At 50.8% G+C, this 22,738-nt stretch overlaps 1 protein-coding gene across 6 annotated transcripts in view; it reads left to right on the plus strand.

Moving 5' to 3' along the window:
• Positions 1–22,738, plus strand: part of UNC13A (unc-13 homolog A) — a 62,690-nt gene that overhangs the window by 34,806 nt on the left and 5,146 nt on the right. For 2 of the 6 annotated variants that reach the window (XM_013060736.2, XM_004761008.3), the window contains 23 exons: positions 99–249; positions 550–618; positions 927–1,016; positions 1,233–1,367; positions 2,966–3,099; positions 4,359–4,444; positions 4,622–4,748; positions 5,416–5,512; positions 5,887–6,030; positions 6,795–6,878; positions 7,418–7,495; positions 7,717–7,805; positions 8,270–8,422; positions 9,587–9,710; positions 10,617–10,622; positions 12,194–12,232; positions 13,362–13,391; positions 14,784–14,840; positions 15,207–15,287; positions 16,177–16,324; positions 17,302–17,358; positions 20,138–20,230; positions 21,152–21,311. In XM_013060736.2, coding sequence (XP_012916190.1) covers positions 99–249; positions 550–618; positions 927–1,016; positions 1,233–1,367; positions 2,966–3,099; positions 4,359–4,444; positions 4,622–4,748; positions 5,416–5,512; positions 5,887–6,030; positions 6,795–6,878; positions 7,418–7,495; positions 7,717–7,805; positions 8,270–8,422; positions 9,587–9,710; positions 10,617–10,622; positions 12,194–12,232; positions 13,362–13,391; positions 14,784–14,840; positions 15,207–15,287; positions 16,177–16,324; positions 17,302–17,358; positions 20,138–20,230; positions 21,152–21,311 — 2,232 coding nt within the window. The remainder of the gene's footprint in view (positions 1–98; positions 250–549; positions 619–926; positions 1,017–1,232; positions 1,368–2,965; positions 3,100–4,358; positions 4,445–4,621; positions 4,749–5,415; positions 5,513–5,886; positions 6,031–6,794; positions 6,879–7,417; positions 7,496–7,716; positions 7,806–8,269; positions 8,423–9,586; positions 9,711–10,616; positions 10,623–12,193; positions 12,233–13,361; positions 13,392–14,783; positions 14,841–15,206; positions 15,288–16,176; positions 16,325–17,301; positions 17,359–20,137; positions 20,231–21,151; positions 21,312–22,738) is intronic. The other 4 variants (XM_004761009.3, XM_004761011.3, XM_045081876.1 and 1 more) reach the window with 4 other exon arrangements.

Below are 22,738 nucleotides of genomic sequence, written 5' to 3' on the forward strand. Positions count from 1 at the left end.
GAGCCACTCACAGATGCTGTCTTAGAGGCGTTCTGGGGGGGAACACTGCCTGTCCTGGCTGGATGCCAGGCCCAGTTTCTCCCATTCCCTCCTACCAGCCACTTTGCCTGCCTCTCCTCCAAGTACATGTGTCCTGGGGTGCCTGCCGTCATGAGCACCCTGCTCGCCAACATCAATGCCTACTACGCGCACACCACCGCCTCCACCAATGTATCCGCCTCTGACCGCTTTGCTGCCTCCAACTTCGGGGTCAGTCCCAGGGACTGGGGCTGGGGGAGGAAGGAGAGCCCAACCCTGTGCTGCTCACACCCCGTGTGACTCCCTCGTCTCCAACCTGGACCTGACTTAGTGTGTTACTTTGTACCAGTCACTTGCCCTCTCTAAGCCTCAGTTTACCCCTCTGTAGAATGGAAACGGATATTACGAGGGTTCAGATAGGGGTGCACTTAGTTTATAGTAAGCACTTACCCAATATGGCAGCCAGCTTTAGCTGCTACACTTGAACCCCATGTGCCTGCTTCCATTCATCCCCCTCTCTTCCCTCCTCAGAAAGAGCGCTTTGTCAAACTCCTGGACCAGCTGCACAACTCCCTGCGGATCGACCTCTCCATGTATCGGGTGAGAAGTACATGCATGATGACTTGCCTGCTCCTACACATGTGTGCCCGTAGGGGGGAGCTCCCAGCCCATGTGCACATGGGAGGACCCATCTTAACATGTGGAATGTGTGCCTTTGACATGAGTACACATATGTGGGCTGCACCTGCCCAGTATGCATCCAACTAGAACCCCCTGGTTGCTTCAAGGTGTTCTCATGGACCCTCACATACTTCCTAAAACTTGGGGGTCTCTTGCCTTTCCCCTAAAACAGTCTCCCCCCACCCAACCCTCTTCTATAACCCCACCTCTCTTCTCCCTTCCAACAGAATAACTTCCCAGCCAGCAGCCCAGAGAGACTCCAGGACCTCAAATCCACTGTGGACCTTCTCACCAGCATCACCTTCTTTCGGATGAAGGTAAGAAGGAGACCCAGTCCCATCAGTCTCCAACAGGCATTTTCTAACACTCTTAGATCCTAATCAAGTAAGGTTTCTCCTAGAGAATAGTGCCCTTTCTCAGTGACCCTCTGCTTTCATACTGCGACATTTCCTTAATCCCGTAACCACTTGTAGCCACTTCCTGGTACCTCCTGTTCCAGCTGTGCGGACTTGTGCCTCTCTCCCTCCCTCTAGGTGCAAGAACTCCAGAGCCCACCCCGAGCCAGCCAGGTGGTGAAAGACTGTGTGAAAGCCTGCCTCAACTCTACTTATGAGTACATCTTCAACAACTGTCATGAACTCTATAGTCGGGAGTACCAGACAGACCCGGTGAGGACCCTAGATAAAACAGAATAGAATAGGGGATACCAACCTGACCTTGGCCTAAGTCCCAGGTCTGCCACTTATCAAGTGATTTAACTGAGTCTCAGTATTCCCCTCTGTAAAATGGGGTTATAAAACCTTATCTCAGAATTGAGAAGAAAATTTAATGAGATGCTATCTTCAGATAAAATATAAGTAAGTGTTTAGCACCTGATATACAATAGATATTCAGTAAGTTCAGTTTTAGTTAAACTTAGTTGAGTTTGGCATGCAGTTTGCCTGGGATAGAATCACTATTCAATAAATGTTGAGTTGAATTTAATTTCTTGAGTAGAATTGAGTTTGGGCCATTTCAATTCAATTTATTTGAGATCTTTCAACATGTGTTTGTTTATCTAGACACATAATGCCAGGATTGTCAGTAAGGTTTCAAGGAGTTCATACCATTTTAGAAGAGAAAGATATATACACTGAAATTCATAATCTAGGGTGATTAGCTCTGGGATGGAGGAATTGCAGGAGACTGTGGGAGCTAAGGTGGCCCCTACTTCACCTTGGGCTTCTGATAGACGATAACACATAAGCTCACTTTAGTGATATTTTATTTCATTCTGTTTATTTACATTCAGTTGACTTCAAATTGAAGTCAACCTGAGTTGAAATCAAGTCACTTTTAATTGAATTGGGTTGAGGTTCTCTAGATTAAATTGGGTTGGGTTTAGTTCTATAAACAGTTTAGTTCCATTTATTTCTGTACGGGTGACTTAAAATTGCTCTTGGCTAGTTGATGAGCAGAACTGAGTTGGATTAAACTGAGTTTCACTTAATAAAAATCCATTTATTTATATTCAGTTGATTTGAAGTTATTCTTGACTGGGTTGATTTAGCTTGAGTGAGGATGAGCTGGGTTGTTGGGTTAGATATAGTTGAGTTCACTTGAGTTGGGTTGAGTTGGGCTCGTTTCAGTTGAATTTAGCTACATTTGTTTTCACTGATTGGCTACAGTTGGGTTTAACTTGCCTGAATATGTTAGGTTCAGTTGAGTAGGTAGAGTTGGACTGGACTGACGACTCAGTTGAGTTGAATTAGATTAAGTTAGTTGGGTTGAGTTCAAGTCAATTTATTTCCATTATTTTGACTTAGGATAATGTTGATTTTGGATGAGTTGATTAGGTTCAATCCAATTGAATTCATTTGAGTTTAATTCAATCCAGTTAAGTTTAATTCCACTACACTCAGTATAATTGGCCCAAGTTCAGTTTCATTGAATTAATTCTGAGAATCTCCATCTGTTAAGCTAAATGGGCCTGATTGGCATTCATTTCAGTTCCATTTGGTTTAGTGGGATTCAGTTTTTTTCAACTAAATTCAGTTCTATTCACTTTTATGAGTTGAGTCTAATTAAGACTTGTTGAGCAGCATGGGCATGAATTGTTTGGGCCAGTTTAATGAATTCAGTTCCTTTTCATATAGCTCTCTTACCTGAACCACCCATGTGTTAATGGGACCCTTTCCTCACTAACCTTCTGTCCCCTCAATAATGAACTAACTGAGGCGCCTACCCATGGACACCATTGCCCAATGTTTCCACTTCCCCACTCTAGGCCAAGAAGGGAGAAGTTCCCCCAGAGGAACAGGGACCCAGCATCAAGAACCTTGACTTCTGGTCCAAGCTGATTACTCTCATAGTGTCCATCATTGAGGAAGACAAGAATTCCTACACTCCCTGCCTCAACCAGTGAGTTGTGTATCTGTGCAGTTAACTATGTGGAGGTCATCGTGTGTATGTATGTGTATACAATTTTGTGTTTTATGTGTAAAGGTGATCATGTCTAATTACATATAAAATGATGTGTGTGTGGAGGCAACTATAGGTGTGGTTGTGCCAGAATGAAATAGGGCATAATTTGTAAACATAAACATAAAATTGTGTGTAGGTATAAAATCACTGGTATAATCAAACATGTATTTTGTATGTGTTGATTTGTGTGAATAACAATGTGTACATATGTATATAATTTTGTTTATGTGTGTGAGTTTATAAATAACAAGGGACACTGTTGCTCAAGTATTTACTATGTGCTAGATACTCTACTAAATGTTTTACATTTAAATTGCATTATATATTTTGTGGGGGTATAATTCTGTGTATAGTTGTGCCTTTGGGTTTAATTGTATATTGTATATGCATACAATTGTGGAATGCACTTCAATATACAATATTGTATATTATGTAATTGTGTGTGAGTATGTACACAGTTTTGGTTTATAGGTTTATACGTCTGTAGAATTTTCATCTTTGTTAACTGAATGAACTGTTGTGTCTTATTTTTCCCCGAGTGCTAGAGAGGCTTCTAACTTCGGTGTGCCAGTATCTCTTGGTTAGTTAGATATTCAGTTAAGATCAGGGATTTGGGATGGATGGACTGAAGAGTGGATGGAAGTACAGGCAGATGGATGGAGATATGATTGAATGGGGAGATGAACAGATGGATGGGTAGATGGTTGGATGAATAGGTGGATGGGTGGGTAGATTTGTGGAAGGATGAATGAGTAGTAAAGGAATGGACAGATGGCTGACTGGATGGAGAGATGGATGGATGGATGGATGGATGGATGGATGGATGGATGGGGAGATGGGTGAGTGGATGAGTAGGTGGATGAATGGATAGATTGGTGGAAGGATGAATGGTAAATAAAGGAATGGATGGATAGATGGTTGGATGGATAGATGGATAGACAGATGGGTGAGTGAATGGATGGGTAGGAAGGTGAATGACTGGGTGAATGAATGAATGAAGGGATGGCAAGATAGACAGGTAGAGGCTCAAGGAGAAACAAGGCTTCAGTTGAGTCACTCAGAAAGTCAGTGGCTTTGCGGGAGCTTGAATCCAGAACTGTCTGTCCCGTACTACCCTCTGGGCTAAGAAGGCCAAAGCAGCCTTCGCCATCCTGCTTCCTTCTGCCAAGGTTTCATACTTCCATGACTTTCATTAGGTTTCCCCAGGAATTGAATGTGGGTAAAATCAGTGCCGAAGTGATGTGGAACCTGTTTGCCCAGGACATGAAGTATGCCATGGAGGGTGAGTACCCCATCCCCATGTTTGCTACTCTGGCTACAGCAGGTAGCTGTGCCTCAGTAGTATCCCCTGCAAGGCTGTGAGCATCCTGGAACCTCAAGCTTGAGGTTGGACACCTGTGATGGTGAGAGCTGGTGCTGCCAAGACAGATGGTGGAGACTTTCACTCTCCCCCTACCAGAGCATGACAAACATCGCCTATGCAAGAGTGCTGACTACATGAACCTACACTTCAAGGTCAAGTGGCTGTACAATGAGTATGTGGCAGAGCTTCCTGCCTTCAAGGACCGCGTGCCTGAGTACCCTGCGTAAGTCCCTTGCCCAAAGCCAGAACCGTAGCACTGACAGCTAGACTGAGGCCCAGAGATGAGGGCTGACCTACTCAGAGTTCTTTGGGCACCAAGGGCATAGTGGGATACAATCCTGGCATTCTCTATTTTCAGTCATTGGACTATGGGCTCCCATAACCCAGACAATTATTGTCTAAATATCAGGAACTGCACTGAGCAGTGCTTTTTCTCATTTATCCTTTGACAAGGATTCTATAAGATGGGGGCATTATAATTTCCATTTTGTGGATGAGAAAATGAAGAGTTTAATGCTGAAGGGCTTGCCCAAGGTAACATTTAATAATGTGTTGTGTCAATCACTGCTTACAGTAGCACTGTGAGATAGATTCTCCGCTGTTGTACAGGTAAATGGGATCCCAGAGAGGAAATCCAGTTGTCCATGGGTATTTTATCTGAACCATGAATCCTGCGAGTATGAGGCTTGCCGTGACAGTGTCACAAGGTCTATTTCATGGCTGAAGTAACTGAGACCTGGTGGGGTAGGAAAGCAGGGGGTACCCACCCAAAGGACACAGTGTGAGTTCAAGGGAGAGAAGGACCTGCCCAAGTACCATTCAGAGCTAGGCAAAGCAGAGGGTTAGGGGACAAGAGGTGGCAAGACCCCCACCCATGCTCTCTATTCCAGGTGGTTTGAGCCCTTTGTCATACAGTGGTTGGATGAGAATGAGGAGGTGTCCCGGGACTTCCTGCACGGGGCCCTGGAACGAGACAAGAAGGATGGGGTAAGGAGACTGGCCCATGATCCAGCCCCTAGTCTGCTCACAGTGGCCTCACTCCCTCTGGGGTCCATTGGGATCCAGTATGGGGTCAAAAATTGCTCTTGAGATGAAGCCAGTCTCTGAAAGGTGGCCACCATCTTCGTCTTGTTCATAGTGTTGAAAGTGTTTTGTTCATTCAACAAATGAATGCAAGTTCAAGCTGGGAGCCCCTCCTTCCTCGTCGCCTCTGTGTCTACCTCTTAGTCATCCTTGCACACTATTTGCCTCACCCAGGGCAGTTGGTCTCTGGTTCTCCCCATGGAAAGCAGGAGGGTTAGATGGTGGGGACTGTCTGGTTCTGACTCCTCTCTTCCTTCCTGGCTTCTTTCTCACTGCAGTTCCAGCAGACCTCAGAGCATGCCCTATTCTCCTGCTCTGTGGTGGACGTCTTCTCCCAGCTCAACCAGAGCTTTGAGATCATCAAGAAACTCGAGTGCCCTGACCCCCAGATCGTGGGGCACTATATGAGGCGCTTTGCCAAGGTGCGGGAGTGCAGGTGGGGTTAGGGATGGAGTCCAAGTGAGGGATTGGGATAGGGTCGAGGCTGGGGTTGCAGTTGAAACTGGGATTAGGGTCAAGGTCAGGATTGGGGTTAAATTTGGGATTGAGGTCAAAGTTGGGGTTGGTGATATCAGTGGGATTGGGGTTGGGGTTGAGAACAGTGTTGGATTGTGGTTGGGGATAGCATTTGGGTTGGGGTTGGGGTTGAGGTCAGGGTTGTGGTTAAAGTTGGAGATGAATCTGCAGCTGGAATCAAGGCTGAAAATGGGGTTGAGATTGGGTTTGGGTTTAAGGTTACTATTAGTATGAGATTCAGTTTGGCATGGAGGTCGGAGTGAGTGTTGGGATTTATGTAGAATTTGGGGTAAGTTTGGAAGTTGGGACCATCTTACTGGGGTTGAGGGTTCCAGTTAAGTGGCTTGAGGCTGGGTTGCAAGTAGGAATTGGGATTCCTGCAAGTAGGAATTGGGATTCCATCTGGGGTTCAGTCATGCTTGTGTTTGGAGCTGGACTCATGTGATGGTTGGTTGCTCTGTGAAAGAGCTAGGTCTACATAAAATAATCTTCTTTACCTGGTGATACCTCCTGTTGGTTGTGAGGGTCATCCTGAGTGAATTCACTCATTCAAGTGGTCTATCTTGAGTGCTCATAGGGATTCAGGTTCATTCCTGATCTCACTAGTGGCTCTTGATGGACCCGCCCAGCCCTAGCCCCTGTTCTTACTCCCTATCTTTGTCCTCCCCAGACCATCAGTAATGTGCTCCTCCAGTATGCGGACATCATCTCCAAGGACTTCGCCTCCTACTGCTCCAAGGAGAAGGAGAAAGTGGTGACCTGTGGGGGACCCTATCCTGTCCCCTCCCAGCCCCACTCTGCACCTCCAAGTCTCCATCCTTCCCTGGGCCCTGATACTTATATCTGTGTGTGTCTGTGTGTATTCATGTACTTGACTATATGTATTGGGGGTGATCTGGAGGTGAGGGCACATGCCTTCAGTGTGTCATTGTCTGATTGTTGTGAATGAAGTCTTCAGGGTGTATGGATGTAAGTGCGCAAAGCTTTGAGCCCATGTAGGAGAATGTGGGTATGTGACAGGAACTCCCCCCTTCCTGCTATTCCCAGAATCCCAGCCCACCCTGGAGAAGTTACTTGAGCCCTATTTCCCTCTGCTAATCTCCAGAAACCAGCCCCCCACCCCAACATTTCCAGGAATTGGGTCCCAAATGCAGCCTTCCATTTCCCAATGACCCTATGGGGCCCTCCTCTGGACCTAGACCCTGAAACCATCCTGGGGTCCCTGGCAGTGGATGGGGGAGGCTTTGAGGAGGGGTCCTGAGCCCTGACTCCCTGCTATGTTTGCATCCCTAGCCCTGCATCCTCATGAACAATACTCAGCAGCTCCGCGTGCAGCTAGAGAAGATGTTCGAAGCCATGGGAGGGAAGGAGGTGAGGCGAGCCCCACGTAGGGTCGCCACTTCCCCTCCATCCCTGCAGTCCCCTGATGAATTCCATCTCAGCACTGCCTCTAATCCAAGCAAGCAGCTCTATCTTCTGTGCCTGTTTCCTCCCTAGTCCCTTGGGATCTCTTTCCCTGTGTTGGGTGAGAAAATGCCCCATTTATGTGGATGCTTTATAAATCTAACCTGATGTCCTTTTTCCCTCCTCAGCTTGATGCTGAGGCCAGTGACATCTTGAAGGAGCTCCAGGTGAAACTCAACAATGTCTTGGATGAGCTCAGCCGGGTCTTTGCTACCAGGTGGGGACACTTCCAGGGCTGGGAGCAGACAGGAGGGGGCAGCCCCGAGACCTGTGAGCCTGGGGCATCCAGAGACTCAGCAGATGTAGTGGTGAAGACTTCAGGCTTGGAGTTAGACAGAGCTGAGTTCAATCCTGGCTTCACCACTTGCTAAATATGTAGCCTTGGGTGAGTTATTTAACTTCTCTGAACCTTAGTTTACTCATCTTCAAAGTGGGGATGATGATAATAATAGCATCTGGGTAGGACTGTGCAGTGAAATAAACAGCACAGGTGAATGTCTTAGTTCTGTGCCCAATCCAGCTATCATACACCACTCCCTCCCCTGCTCAGTTATATGCCATGGCTCCTTGATGCTCAGGATAAAACACCAAGGTCCATGGTCAGCTTCTGAAGCCTCCTCTGGCCCTTTCTCTGGGAGGCCTGGAAAGTCTGGACTGAGCTCCTCCCCTCTGTGCCCCCAGCTTCCAGCCACACATTGAGGAATGTGTCAAGCAGATGGGCGACATCCTCAGCCAGGTGAAGGGCACGGGCAATGTGCCAGCCAGTGCCTGCAGCAGCGTGGCCCAGGATGCTGACAATGTGCTACAACCCATTATGGACCTGCTGGACAGCAAGTAAGCCAGGCTGGGTAGACTGGGACCGCCAGAAGAGGTTAGGGATGGGGTTCTTAGAGACTGGCCTAGAGAGGACACTCAGGGCATGTTTGCTGGTTAGATGGTTTGGATGGGTGTGGGGGTGGAGGTATGAAGGGTTGGAAAGATGGGTGAATGGTTGGATGGACTGGTGAGTCCTTCCGTATGAGTTAATGGATGGTGGTCGGATGGATAGATGACATGAGAAATAGGTGGGAAGACTGATGGGTAGATTAAAAGATAAATGCTTAGAAGGCTAGATGGAGGATAGATGGATAAAAGAAGGGATGGGTGGACAGGTGGATGGGTAGATGAAGTTAGGTGAAGATTTGAATGGATGGATAGATGGATTGATGGATGGATGGATGGATGGATGGATGCACTGAAATACAGATAAATGGATGGAAATGTAGATGAGAGGATAGATGCATGGGTGAAAGGAAAGAAGGGAGAGAGGAAGGATGGAGGATGGGCGGATGGATGGGTAGAAGGGTGGCTGGGAGGGAGGAAGCAGGGCAGGGGAAGCAAAAAGATGGAGGGGTCATTAAAGAACGTTGGGGGAGGAATCGTTTGGTGGATGGGTGGGTCATTTGCTGGATGGATCATGGTGGATCCATCAGAGACAGAGACTCTGTCTCTGTCAACCCCCATGCATCCAATCATGCATTCTTTGTTGTTTACCCTCTCAAGTTTGCCCTCTTCCCACCATTCCCTTCCTTTTTGCCTGAACATGGCCTCAGTCCCCTCACAGTCCGTAGTCTCTAGCCTTCCTATTCCAGTTTACCCCTCACTCTGTTCTTTCGAACAGGAAAGTCTGTGTCTGTCTCTCTTGAGCACTCCATGGCTCCCCATTGTCCTCACGCTAAGGCCCAGGCCTTCCTCCAGGTGCTGAGTCCTCTTCCAGCCTGGCCGCTGCTGACCTATCCAGCCATCATTTACTTTTAATGTGTGTCACAGATCAGAGCCCCAATAAACCATTCTGATCAATGGGGTCTCCTCAGACCCCATTTAGGGGTCCTTGTACAGGCTCTGTGCCCTCTTGTGTGTGCATGAAGCATTTTCCTGCCTTGCCCATTTGTTGAGGGAAAGGCAGTCTTCGGGTTAGGGCCAGCTGGGCTACCTCTCAGACCTGCCTCTTGCCTCCAGCCTGACTCTCTTTGCCAAAATCTGTGAGAAGACGGTGCTGAAAAGGGTGCTAAAGGAGTTATGGAAGCTGGTCATGAACACCATGGAGAAGACGATCGTCCTGCCGCCCCTCACTGACCAGACGGTGAGGCCCACAGGGGGCCATAGGGGATTCCTGGGCCACCTCCCCTGTGGGAGCCCAGAGAACTTGATGCCAAAGTCATTGGGGCTCAGAGGTCAGTGGGGCCATTCAAAGATCAGAGAGGTTGCATATGAACCAAAAGTCATCAAAGAATCAAAAAATTCCTTCATGGTTCAGATATGAAAATGTCAAAGAAGTCAAGTAGAGTTAAGAGGTATCTAAGGGACATAGAGGTCACATGTGGGTCAAGAGGTCATAGGAAGGTCAGAGATCACCTAGAACATAAAGAGATCAGCTTAGGGATCACAGAGGTCATAAGGGTCAGTGGTTTCATCAGAGGGCTCTTAGGGTCTATCAAGAGAAAAGGAGGGGAGATACATGGTCTTTAAAGATCAGAGACCAATAGAACAGAGGACTCCTAGAGGTCAGTCAGAGGTCACAGAGAGCATCCAAAGTCAGAGAGGTCAAGCAGAGGTCAGCATTCATCCAGGGATCCGGACCATGCCTCTGGAACCCTTTTGGGAAAAGCTCAGAGATCCTGTTCCCCAGGGATCAGCCTTCCAGGTGGGATTGGGTGAACATCTGTGGAGGGGTGTGGCTGCACTTGGGTTCCTCCAGGGAGGTGTGGGGGCCTGAGGACCGCAATGGCACACAGGCTGATGGCACAGCAGAGTGAGAAGACATTCCTGGGGATGGGGTGCGAGAGGCTTGGGGAGGGTGGGCAGGGTGCCAAGAGGCAATCATGGTGGGGAGGCTTTGGACCTCCGTCACCTGCCGGTCTCCTCTGGGCTGGGCAGGGGCATGGGGTCCCCCCTTCGGTGCCGTCTCCGCCCCCTCCCTGGCCTTCCTGGGAGACTCATGGTGACTTATTCCCCCCTCCCCACCACCCGCCCCCATCGCGGCTGACAGATGATCGTAAGTAGAGGCCCTTCTGTCCGTCTGTCTGTCCGTCCGCTCTGTGTCTGGACTCGGCCCACCGCGTGGCTGCATCCACCCCCACCCAGTGACCCCTCCTCACCCACCGGCCCCCCACCCACTGTCCCACTTTCCGCCTAGATGTGCCTGTGTTTGTCTGGGGCGGGGCATGGGGAGGGGGCGGGGCCTGGCGGGAGGGAGGCCACGCCCACCCACCCCGCCCCATTGTAAGTGCAGAAGTGGTGCTTTCCTGCTCCCAAACCCCAAACCCTGAGCCCAGCACCTTCACATCTGATCTCGTCCTTTAGTTGGAATTCACCCTTAATCCCATGCTCAGACTCCACCAGGATATTGGTCTCTCCCCAAAGCTGGAAGGTTAAAAGTCAACGGAGTCCCTCTGCCTCCCCTCTGGGCTCTGAACTGTTAGCAACCTCCCAAAATACAGGCTTTTACCACCCGGGTCCCCCTACTCAGCTTCAGCGCAGACCCCCCCCCCCCGCCCACCACCCCTACCTTCCCACTCCCATCACAAGACCACATGAATCCCAGACGCACACCCAGGCACCCAGGTGGGAAACAGTATTCATAACTTTGGTGACAGGCAGACTTGGTGTCAAATCCCAGCCCAGCCACACTCTGTGACCTTGGGAAGTCACTTCACCTCCCAATCTCTATTTCCTTGTCTGGAAAAAGGGGTTAACTGCAGTAACTCTCTGAGGGTTGTTGTGAGAACCAAATGGGATGATGCATTAAAGTGCTCATCTCTATGACTACCTGTGGCGTGCTCACAAAATTAGCGCTAATATTGTTGTTGGTGGTGGAAATATGTAAACACACAGTAGGCAGAGATCAATAAAACCACTCAGAGTCCCCCTTTGTGGACAAGACAGGCCATTAAAAGATTTCACCTGTCAAAAGTTCCTAAGTGCTCATCTCACTCCTTGGTAGCTGCAGTCTGCATCTTTGGCTGTAACCACTTGGTGGCAGCATACCCAACAACAGACATTGTGTTTGTGGGCAAGAAGCTAAAGGGATTCACATTTATTGGTGATGCTTTGTATGCTAGATCTCATAGTTGCTCTTATAGCCCACCTTCAAGACAACCCTTTTAGTGAGGTGGATATTATTATTCCCATTTTGCAGATGAGGAAAACTGATGCTCAGAGAGGAGGAGTCACTTGCTCAAGGCCACATAGTAAACATATGCCAGAGTCAGGTTTCAAATTCAGGTTTGTCTGAATTTGAAGGCTGTTTGATCTCCTGTTGACCCAAGAAACATATATATACAGTAAATGTAAATGGGTTATATTTTGGCAATGACTTCTCTTCTTTCTCTCTGGCTATGTATTTCTATTTCTCCTCTCTCTTTTCTATCTCTCAGACTCTCTTATAGCTTTTTAAGAGATGGTCATTAAGGTATGCACACATTCTCCCATGCAACCCAGCAATCAGCCCCCTGCGCAATATAGATGCCCCTTACCTCCTGTCCCCATGAGTACATGTGTGATCACCCTGGGTTCCCACCCCATATAGCTTGCCAGGTTGATCACCCTGTGACATTGTCTCTGCAGGGCACCCTCTTGAGAAAACATGGCAAGGGATTAGAAAAGGTAATGAGGGCCTCATCTGTGTTGAGGTCCTGAGCTCTGGTGTCTGGTGCATGTGTGTGTTCATGTGCATGGGTAGGAAGGTCAGCTGGGGATCATAGGTAAAGGCAGGTGTCCTAACAAGTCCCACAAAGCCAGAAGTCAGAATGAGTTGATTCTCCAGGGACAGGGCTTGGAGTGTGTGTGCACGTGTGAGCAGACATGTGTGCAAACAGTTCCCACCCTCTCATAACAAACCCCAAAACACTTATCTCAGCCCTGGGCTCAGCTGAATTCTGTGGCTTTGAGAAGGGCCCAGACACTGGACCACTGCCCTGGACTGAGATATGTGTTGTTTTCATGTAGATTTTGGTGTTGTTTTTATTGTTCTAATGGGTATTTGTTGTAAGGAGATGGAAGCTGTGGCAATCCATGAATAGTTGCCCTTGCTGTGCATTCATGCAGCAACTATCATATCTGTGAGCACACAAGTGGGGTCTCTGCTTCATGAACATGGGTTGTAGGGCTTCCCTACTCACTCATACAGCCCTTTGGGGGGGGGGCACATTCACTGTTCCAGGCACCATATACATGTAAGTGCATCCATGTGGGGGTGTGTGTGAGTTTATGTGTGTGATTGTGCACACATGTGCAAGTGTTTGGGAGTGCATGTGTATATTTTAGTGTGTGAGTTTTTCTGTGTGTACCTGTGCTGATCCAGGTGTGTGTGTATAAACTTTCTGCACTTGTGTGGATATACTTGGTTGTGTGTCTCTACATTGAGGGAACTTGTGATACCTATAAGTACATTTCTTTTAGAGTCAGGCCTGCTGGGGAAGTCTTGGGGGTTGGGAGAGGAGAGAAACCCAAGTTCTTTCTCTTTGCTCCCTCTGCCCAAGGCACCCCATTCCTAGACAGGCTGTCCCCAGGTGATGGGCTGGTTGTAGCCAGCAGTCTAGTGTCTGGCCAGAGCCCCCAGTGGGAGACAAGGGAAGATGCCTAGCTGGGGAGGGGGCCCAGTGTTAGACTCAGGACCTGGGGGGCAGCTTGTGGGCTGGGGAGCGGGACTGTGCTTTGAGGGGGCAGGGAAGCCCCAGTGAGCATCCTCCCAACAGCCACCCAAACTCTGACCTCCACCTGATTCTCTCCACAGGGCAGGGTGAAATTGCCAAGCCACTCAGATGTAAGACCAGCCTCTCACTGTCTGTCTGGCTCCCACCCCCAACCCCCTCCCCACCCCATGCCTCCTTCCACCTCTGTGGTCTGTGCCGTCTGGGGGCGCACTGTGAACCCGTCTGTGGTCTCTTCTTCCTTTGTTTGTCTGGTTTGCTTGTGAGGGTTGGTGGGTGGGAGGGAGGCAGGAGGGGAGGAGGGGTGGCAGGGGAAACCAAGGACCAGACAGCTGGGCTCCTAATTAGCTACGCCTCAGGACAGCCTCAGGGAATCACAGACATGGAACCAAAAGAGTAGCAACAGCCAGGATGATGGTAAGGATATTAGTAGCAGCAGGATAACCAGCTCCCACTGGCCAGCTGGTAGACCGTCAATGTGATTCCAAGCATCCCAGCTGTGACTGGCCCTCCTCCCTGCCTAGTCCGCTCAGGACCCCAGACCACCCCAGGGCCCAGTAAATGCAAGACCTCACTGATACTTAGGCCTACCCTATCCCCTAAGCTAGTATAGGTGCCCCTGTCAACCAGGAAAGGAAACAGACCCAGAAAAGTCCAAGGACATGCCTCAGGTCACCCAGCACAGTGATTGAGGGGGGCAAGACTCGTGATTTCCAGGCCAACGATTGCTCCCAGCACTGCTCATAACCTTGAAACCGGATGATAATAACAGTGAACATTGAACAAAGACACATTTGGCTCCAGCTAGACCATGAAGTGGATATGCTTTTCCCCAACTAGATAGGAAAGCTGAGGTTCAGAGAGGTTAAGTGACTTGCCCAGGACCACACAGCAGAGCTGGGATTTGAACCCAGGCCCCCTCGGCTCATTGGAGCCATAACTCAGATGCCATCTTGCTGGTGTCTGTTTTGGGTAGGGTGGGGGATGGGTACTGAGGTGTGTGTTGGTGGGGAGGATTCTTCCTTTTACAGGGTCAGACGAACAGCCACCCAGATGACCGGGGAAATTCTCCCACAGTGGCATTGGGCCCCAGGAGTTGTGGTGGTGGGGTCACCAGAGACCATCCCATAGTTTTCTTAAAACCCCCTGACTTTGGGTTGGCAAACCTGTCCCAAACTGACAAACACCATCCAGAGCTCCCCGCACCCATGGCTCCTCACTGCCTACTCTTTCTTCTCTGTCCCATAAACCTGGGGTCCTGGTGGAGGTGAGAGGGTGGGTAGTGTGCCCACACTGGGATCTGCAGGGACCAAGTCACCACCTCCTCCTCAGCACTTCCTGAAGGGGAGCTCCAGACCTCTGCCCCTGGGACACTACCACTGCCTTGCCCAGAGCCTCTGGACAAGAACCAAGATGGTGTCCAAGGCTAAAGTGTCAGTAGGGCTGTGGGGATTGGTCTGGAGGACCCCCATCCTCACTTTGGCTGTGACTGTTGTTACCTGCAGGGAACCCAGATGATCTTCAATGCAGCCAAAGAGCTGGGTCAGCTGTCTAAACTCAAGGTGAGGCAAGGGTGGAAGACTGGGGTGGGGAAGCTTCCTAGGGGAAAGGTCACAGAATGGTGACGTGCTCAAGGGACAGAAACCCTACTCAGACCAATTTAAGCCCGATTTATTTGCTCCAGTGTGTTGGAAAGATCTGCAAATCTCAGCTTCAGATACAGTTTGATCAAGGGTACAAATCATTTATTCAACAAATATTGAGCCCCTGCCACGTGCCTGTCATGTGTTAGGTACCAGGGACACAATGATGAAAAGACAGACCCACTACTGAACGTGTCAGAGTTTTACAGGGATTAGGCCCATAGCCAGGCAGATCCCTAAGGTGGGGCCTGTCTGCCTACCTGGGCCCTGTCTCCATCCATCCAGGACCACATGGTACGAGAAGAAGCCAAGAGCTTGACCCCGAAGCAGTGTGCAGTAGTTGAACTGGCCCTGGACACCATCAAGGTGAGAGGTCCCACCCCTGTCCCAATCTAGGTGGAGCAGGCAAAAGGTTTGACTGGTGTAGACATGGACCTAGGCTTGAACCCACCTTACTTCATCCAATTTAGAAATACTCCCTGATGACTCCCTGATGCTTCTGTCAGTTCCAGGCTGGCTGATGGCTGAGCCCTGAGGAGCCCTGGGTTCAGGGGGCCAGCCAGACACAGACAGCCCCAGCTCTGTGGGGCCAGGGTAAGGTAGAAGGAAGGATGGGGGCTGGGAGAGCCCAGGGAGGGAGAAGAGAGGGCTTTCAGAAAGAAGGCATGTGGGAGGTGGGTCTTGAGGAATGCATAGGAGTTTGCAAGGCAAAGCAAACAAAGCATTCTAGGCAGAGGACCAGCCCATGCAAGAACTCAGTGCAAGGCACCGTGGTGTCCATGAAATGAAAACTACTCTGAAGGGAATTTTTGCTGAAATAATTATAGTGAAACAGGAGGGTGGTCAAGGAAGGTTCCTTGAGATCTTAACCAAGGGAGGAAAAGGAACCAGCTATGGCAAAATAAGGTGCTTGAAGTTGTTTAGAGGGTGGGGATGTCCCACCAGGGAGCACAGTAAGTGCAAAGACCCTGAGGCAGGTACGTTCTAGGGAATACCTTTAGAGAAAAGGCTGGGAGGTTGCAGGGCTGGGGCCACAAAAGGCTTGAGGAGAGGCGAGATGGGTATTATTTTGAGAGGGCTGGAAGCCCACCGTCGCCTTTGGGGCAGGGCTGGAGGTGGAGGAGTAGCAGAGCACGGCTGGGTTGTTCTGAAGGACCCCCCTCCCAGCCCATCACCACTGAAGGGCAGCGGGGTTGGGGAGGGGGTATTGGGGCTGCCTAACTAGTCTCACCTCTCCCCACCTTGTCCTCCACAGCAATACTTCCACGCGGGTGGCGTGGGCCTCAAGAAGACCTTCCTGGAGAAGAGCCCAGACCTGCAGTCCCTGCGCTACGCCCTGTCCCTCTACACCCAGGCCACGGACCTGCTCATCAAGACCTTCGTGCAAACACAAGCGGCCCAGGGTAAGTGGCGGCCTGCCAGCCTGCGGCAACCCAGCCCCTAGCCAGCGAGGCTGCCACTGACTCACCTCCTCTGTGACATGGGCCGGGGCAATGGACAGCTCCCGGGAGCGCCTGAGCTGCGTGATGGCATGCGGCCAATGAATGAAAGACTACTCGTGGGGGCGGGACCTCTGACGTCATTGGGCCAGGAGGTGATTGGCACCTCCTGGGAAAAATCTGTGACACCGTGAGGCCAGGAGGTGACTGAAAGCTGTGGGGCGGGATTTCTTTGAAGCTGGACCAGGAAGTGATTGACAGCTCCTAGGGACTGAACTTTGAAGTATTGGATTCAGGGAGCGGCTGACATCTTGGGGGCGGGGTGTATGACGTCATGCAGCAAAGGAATGATTGACAGCCCCGGGGGCGGGATCCCGACCTGGAGGCGTGGACCGCAAGGGACTTTCCATTTCTCAAATTCTGTCTTTCTCTGTCTCTTCTCTTGCCTCTGTCTCCTGTCCCTCTCTGAGTTCCCACACAGCAGCTGGGGCTGGGGAGAGCAGGACTCCAGGGTCCTCGTTCCCCTCCGTGAGGACCCCATACAAAACTGGTCCTAAGACAAGGGAAAGAAGTTTGGCCTCTGACCCAGCAGTGGGGTGGGAGGGAGAGCTGCCATGAAGCAGAAGCTGGGGGCAGGGGAGCGACCCCCTCCCCCCACAGACAGACCAGGGCCTAGGGCCCTCCCTGGGCGTCGGGCCTCCAGTCCAAGCTGCTGCTTTTAGTGTCCCTGGTGTCCCCCCCGGAGCGGGAGGCTGTCTGTCCATCCGTCTGCAGCTGACGTTTCTCTCTCTCTTGTTTCTCCTCCCTCTCACTCGCTGCCCCCTCTCCGCGCCTCCCCTGCTCCCCGCCACGCACACTCACCCTCCATCCTCGCCTCTCGCTCGCTCGTCTCTCCCCCCACCCCTCCCTTCCCTCCTTTCTCCACCTTCCCCTGTGATTAGTCCATGGTGGAAAAGGGACTAGGTTTACCCTTAGTGAAGACATTTATCCTGAGAAGGGTACGTGCCTCCGCCGCCCGCCCGCCCGCCCGCGCCCGGTGCCCGGTGCCTGCGCCCCTCCCGGCCCCGGCTAGTAAAAGGCCCGTCCTTCCGCCTCCCCGGCCTGCCGGGCTCGGCCCAGGCCAGACTGGCTGTGGGGGCCTAGGTGGATGAGGGGGAAGGACAGCTTGCTGGTTCCACGTGGGGAAGGAGAAGCGATTCGAGTCGGAACCCGCTTCTTCCTGGGTGCATCTTAAGCCAGATCCCGGGTCCCCTGGACAGCGCCTGCACCGTTAAGAGTGGACTCAGATCCCAGTGGGCTCCGATCCCAGCTCCGCCACTCTGGTGGCTGGGCGTCTGCGGGATTATCTCACCTCCCTGAGTCTCAGTTTTCCCATCTGTAAAACTGGAACAGTCAAGGGCCTTAATTCATAAGATTACTTTTAGGATTAGATGAATTAAATTTGGAGCAGTTCTTGACCTGTAATACCTGTAGTAGCTCCCAGGAAGTGTATTGTTATTGTTGTTGTTATTATTATTATTAACTATTATTAATTACTGATGTCATTCTTCCAAGCATAGAAAACTATCAATTTTCAGGCTCTAACTCTGAGCCAGCGCTTGTGCCAAGAAACATTTCTCAGGGATTTTTGAAAAGATTTCTCCCAATTGCCCCACAGGGCGGTGCATCATTCCACAGATGAGGAAGCTGAGTCTCAAAGGAGATTAAGCTACTTGCCCAAGGAACCTTCCCCTACACGGGGGCCAGGGACTCGGGGAGGGGTGGGATTGGGGTAGGTACAGAGAGGCCCAGGAAAGACCCTTCCCCTTGGAGCCAGCAAACCACGGGATGGGGGCGCCCAGCATTGCCCTCCTCCCCCTTCTTACTAGCTTTGGCCATGGTCTAACCCCTCACCCCACCCACCACTGTCCAACTCCCCCCCTGGCACCCTCAGTCTGGCCCGGATTGAGCTTGCTGAAGCATAAGCCTTGGGGTGGGGGGAGGTGAGGCTGAGCATGTGACTGGTTGGGGGGAGGGGGGATCCAGAGCCTGAGATGACAAGGAAGGTGGCCTGGGGTGGGCAGCGAGTTTGGGGGGGTGCACGCCCCAGTAGTGGGGTAATGGGGGTCTCCAGACCTCTCTGTCCCCTGAGCCTCAGTCACTTCCCACCCAGTGCCAGGTAACCCAGATTAACCTTGAACACCCACCCCTGACTCCCCATCTTCCTCCCCCCCCATGCATGGGGTGCTCAAGGTGTGGGAGCTTCCTGAGGGGCAGGGAAGGAACCCGGGGGTGCTGGCGGTCACAGGTCCCCAGGCCCCACAGGATGCCCTTTCCAGAGCCACAGAGAGACAACTTTTAAGCTGCCCCATTCAGTGACCCCATCAGAACCCATCCATCAGGGCATTGTGGTGGCCACAAACAGAAGCACACCTTACCCAGACCCAAGCAGACAAGGGAATTTGTGGGCCTGGAACTGAAAGATTAAGGGCTGTGTTGACATCAATAATAGCTGGATCCAGAGTTTCTGACAATGTCATTGGTTACTGGTCTCTGTTGAGACATCTGTGATGTAGGCTTTTCCCTCATTAGGCAGACAGCCTTGCCAGCTTAGCACCATACTCTTTCCTCAGAGTTACAGCTAAAGTCCCAGGGCTAACTCTGATTGGCCCAGCATGGGTCACATGACCATTCCTGAGCCAATCTCTGCAATTAAGGGCAGAGAATGCTCTGATTGGGCAACCATGGTTCATTTCATGCAAGATGGAGCCAGGAGATCTGAGGTGGTCTTGGAGGCCATTTCTCAATGGAAACTTGAGATTCTCAGTTGAAACAGGAATAGCGTTGGGGCAGGGAAAATAAAGATAACCCTACAAACTGTCACTTCAGAAGAAGTGAGGACTCTGGATGAGGTTATCACCAGCGTTTTGGAGAAACAGTGAGGAAGACTGTGTGGCTTCCTCAGAGCTGAGTGAGCAAGGGAGAGAGTGGACAGAGGTGAGGCAGGAGAGGTAATAGTGAAGACACATCGCGAGGGACATTGCAAAAGGACTTTGATTATTTCAGAGGGAGATGGAAACCATGGAAGTGTTTTGAGCAGAGGAGGGAAGTGTGCTCACCTAATAGGATTTACTCTAGCTGGTGTATGGAGAGAAGCTGAGAGGATTCGGGAGACAGGGTGGGGGCTACTGCAATAGTCCAGGCATGTGATGATGGGGGATGGAACATGATGGAGCCAAGGAGGCGGGCTCCTTGTACAAATTCTTGTATTTTGATGATAGAATCAGTAGGATTTCCTAGTGTGTGAGTACTTTGAGAGGGAGTGAAGACAAAGAAGGGAGTCCCAACAGTTTGACCATTGAAAGAGGAGGCAGTGACTAAAGAGTGAGAAGCAGCAGCTAATCTGTAGGAAGAGAACCTAAAGAGTGTGGCATTGGTGCAACCAAAAGGAGAAAATGAGACACAGGAAGCCAGGGTGTGTACAGTGGTGTGTAAGATGAAGACTAAGTTTTGACAACATGGCAGTCAGTGGAATGAGAAAAATCAAGGGCAGATGCATTAAGCTCAGAGAGGTTAAGAGATCTACCAGAGATCATGCAGCAAGGTAGGGAAAGGCCCGAACCCAGCATTCTTGGCTTCCTAAGGTCACTTGCCATCACAGCCCCACCCTCAGTGCCACCCTGTCAGGGCTGATGACCTGGTGCCGCCAGCACATGGTAGATGGGAAGTGGTCCAGGTCCCTTAGAGTGGGTGGGAAGAATGGAGCTCATGCCAAGCATCCTCCCCTACCCCGCCCAGGCTCGGGTGTGGAAGACCCTGTGGGTGAAGTTTCAGTCCACGTTGAGCTCTTCACTCATCCAGGAACTGGGGAACACAAGGTCACTGTGAAAGGTGAGTAGTCTGAGTTGGGAGAGGGAGTGCCTTTGCCAGGACTCACTAGGTCCTATGACAGAAACCAAACTCAAACTAGCTTAAGCAAGAAAAACATTTTTCATTTAAAAAAAAAAGTCTCATAAAGCTAAACATTCCAGAAATAATTCACCCTCAGGCATGGCTGGATCCAGGGACTCAGTGTTATGGGACTTAATTCCACCTTCTCCATCTCTCAGCCCTGGCTTCCTTTTGTTGGCTTTTTTTGTTTTTTGTTTTAATTACAACACAGATTGAACTGTTTTAACCAAGGCCTAAAATGACAGTGGCTTAAACAAGATAGAATGAAATTTTCTCAGAGGTAGCCAAGGACAATCAGCCCAGAGCTGACATTGGAGGCTTCACAGATGTAGGCACCCCTGCCATCTTTTGTTGCACTTTCTCTCTCTTTTTTTTTTTTTTAAGATTTTATTTATTTATTTGACAGAGAGAGAGATCACAAGTAGGCAGAGAGGCAGGCAGAGAGAGAGGGAGGAAGCAGGCTCCCAGCCGAGCAGAGAGCCTGAAGCAGGGCTCAATCCCAGGTCCCTGAGATCATGACCTGAGCCAAAGGCAGAGGCTTAACCCACTGAGCCACCCAGGCACCCCTTTTGTTGCACTTTCATCCCTAATAGGGTACCTTTCCTCCTCTATAGGGTACCAAAGAATTCAGTACCTAGCAGCATCCCAGCCTGCAGCTAGAAGAAAGAGAAAGTTTAAGCCACAACCTGAAATTTGTCCACATCACTTCCCTTCACTAAAATTGAATTGGCTAGGACTTAGTCATAAAGCGACACTTCACTATAGGAATGCTCTGGGAAATATATTCTTTCAGACAGGCTTTGAAAACCACAGCTGTGTTGTAGTGGACCTGACAGCCTTATCCTCTATTTCCCGTAACAGTCGTGGCTGCCAATGACCTCAAGTGGCAGACTTCTGGCATTTTCCGGCCATTCATTGAGGTCAACATCATCGGGCCCCAGCTCAGCGACAAGAAACGCAAGTTTGCAACCAAATCCAAGAACAACAGCTGGGCCCCCAAGTACAACGAGAGCTTCCAGTTGTGAGTCTAAGAATGGTTTGGGGAACACGGGCAGGGGACATCTGCTAGGTGAACCTAAGGGTCTACTAGAAGAGGGATGTCTGGTGGGGCGGTCATTCCTTGGCACAGGGATGAGAGGGGTCACATCCTAGGAGAGGGAACTGGAAGGAAGGCACCTTAGTGCATGAGTGACATTGGTGAGGGGATGGGTGTAACCACTCTGGGAGACAAGCAGTTCCCAGGGGAGGCCATGAATGTAATATAACATGTTGATGAAGGCTTGTGAAGAAAAGGGGAAGTCTGGGAAGAGGGGACATGTTGGGCAGGGCCATTTCCGGGGCTGTAGACTCGGGTCTAGTAAGGGCCATGAGGGGCCATGATGGGGCAAGGAATGTGTGGGTGAGGGTCTCAGGGGCAGGGGGCAGGTCTCCTGGAGTCAGCAGTGAGCCTTGTCATGGCAGGGCTGGAGGAGTCACAGGTAGGGGAGAGGAGCCAAGTGTGGTCCAGGGATGCCTGTCAAGTGAATGAGGGTGGGGTCCTATCCAGACGGGGCATCAGGGGTCCAGAGGGGCAGATGAGCTTGGGAGATCAAATAAGTCTGGTCAGGGTATTGCTTGCAGTGGGCACATATTTGGGTCAGGTGCCAACCTCACTGGGGCAGGATCATGTTGGGGGTTGTTCTCGGGGGACAGAAGTGCAGAGGGGTAAGGGGAGAGGACAAGAATAGGGCACTTGGTCAAAGGACTTTGGAGTGGTAGGATACCTGAAGAAATAAATGCTTGGGAGCAGGGGCTAGTTGTGGGGCAGAGGTTTCCTGCGGCGGGCGGTAGTACTTGAGGGCTGGGAAGTACAGTGAGGGAGAGTGTTTCTTTTTTTTTTTTTTTTTAATTTATTTATTTGACAGAGAGATCACAAGTAGGCGGAGAGGCAGGCAGAGAGAGAGTAGAGGGAGAAGCAGGCTCCCCGCCGAGCAGAGAGCCCGACTCAGGGCTCGATCCCAGGACCCTGATCATGACCCCAGACGAAGGCAGAGGCTTTAACCCACTGAACCACCCAGGCGCCCCAAGGAGGGTGTTTCTGGGGAGCAGTGTGGGCATGGCCCATCAAGGGCAGGTCCCCTGGGGGCAGAAGCCCAGCCTTAGGGGCCTAGCTTGGGGGTAGGGGAGGCAAGCTGAAGTGTGTTGGGGGGTCACTCATGGTGAGGCATGAGAGCAGGTCGTGTGGAGAGAGGCTTGGGGGTAAGAAGGAAGAGCTAGGGAATATGGGGGAAGGGACACGTCAAGGAGAGAACTTGGATTCAGGTGAGAGCCCGGTAAAGGGACTTCTGGGTGTGGTATCTGGGACAAGATAGTGGGAACAGCAGCTCAGCTGGCCAAAGGTGTGCACGCAGATATCACGGGGTGGAAGCATGGTCTAACCAGGGAGTCTTGGGGAACCATCACCTGGGT

The sequence above is a fragment of the Mustela putorius genome, unplaced genomic scaffold (genome assembly GCF_011764305.1).
Source record: "Mustela putorius furo isolate JIRA1106 unplaced genomic scaffold, ASM1176430v1.1 tig00000095_pilon_pilon_pilon, whole genome shotgun sequence".
Classification (NCBI taxonomy): Eukaryota; Metazoa; Chordata; class Mammalia; order Carnivora; family Mustelidae; genus Mustela; species Mustela putorius.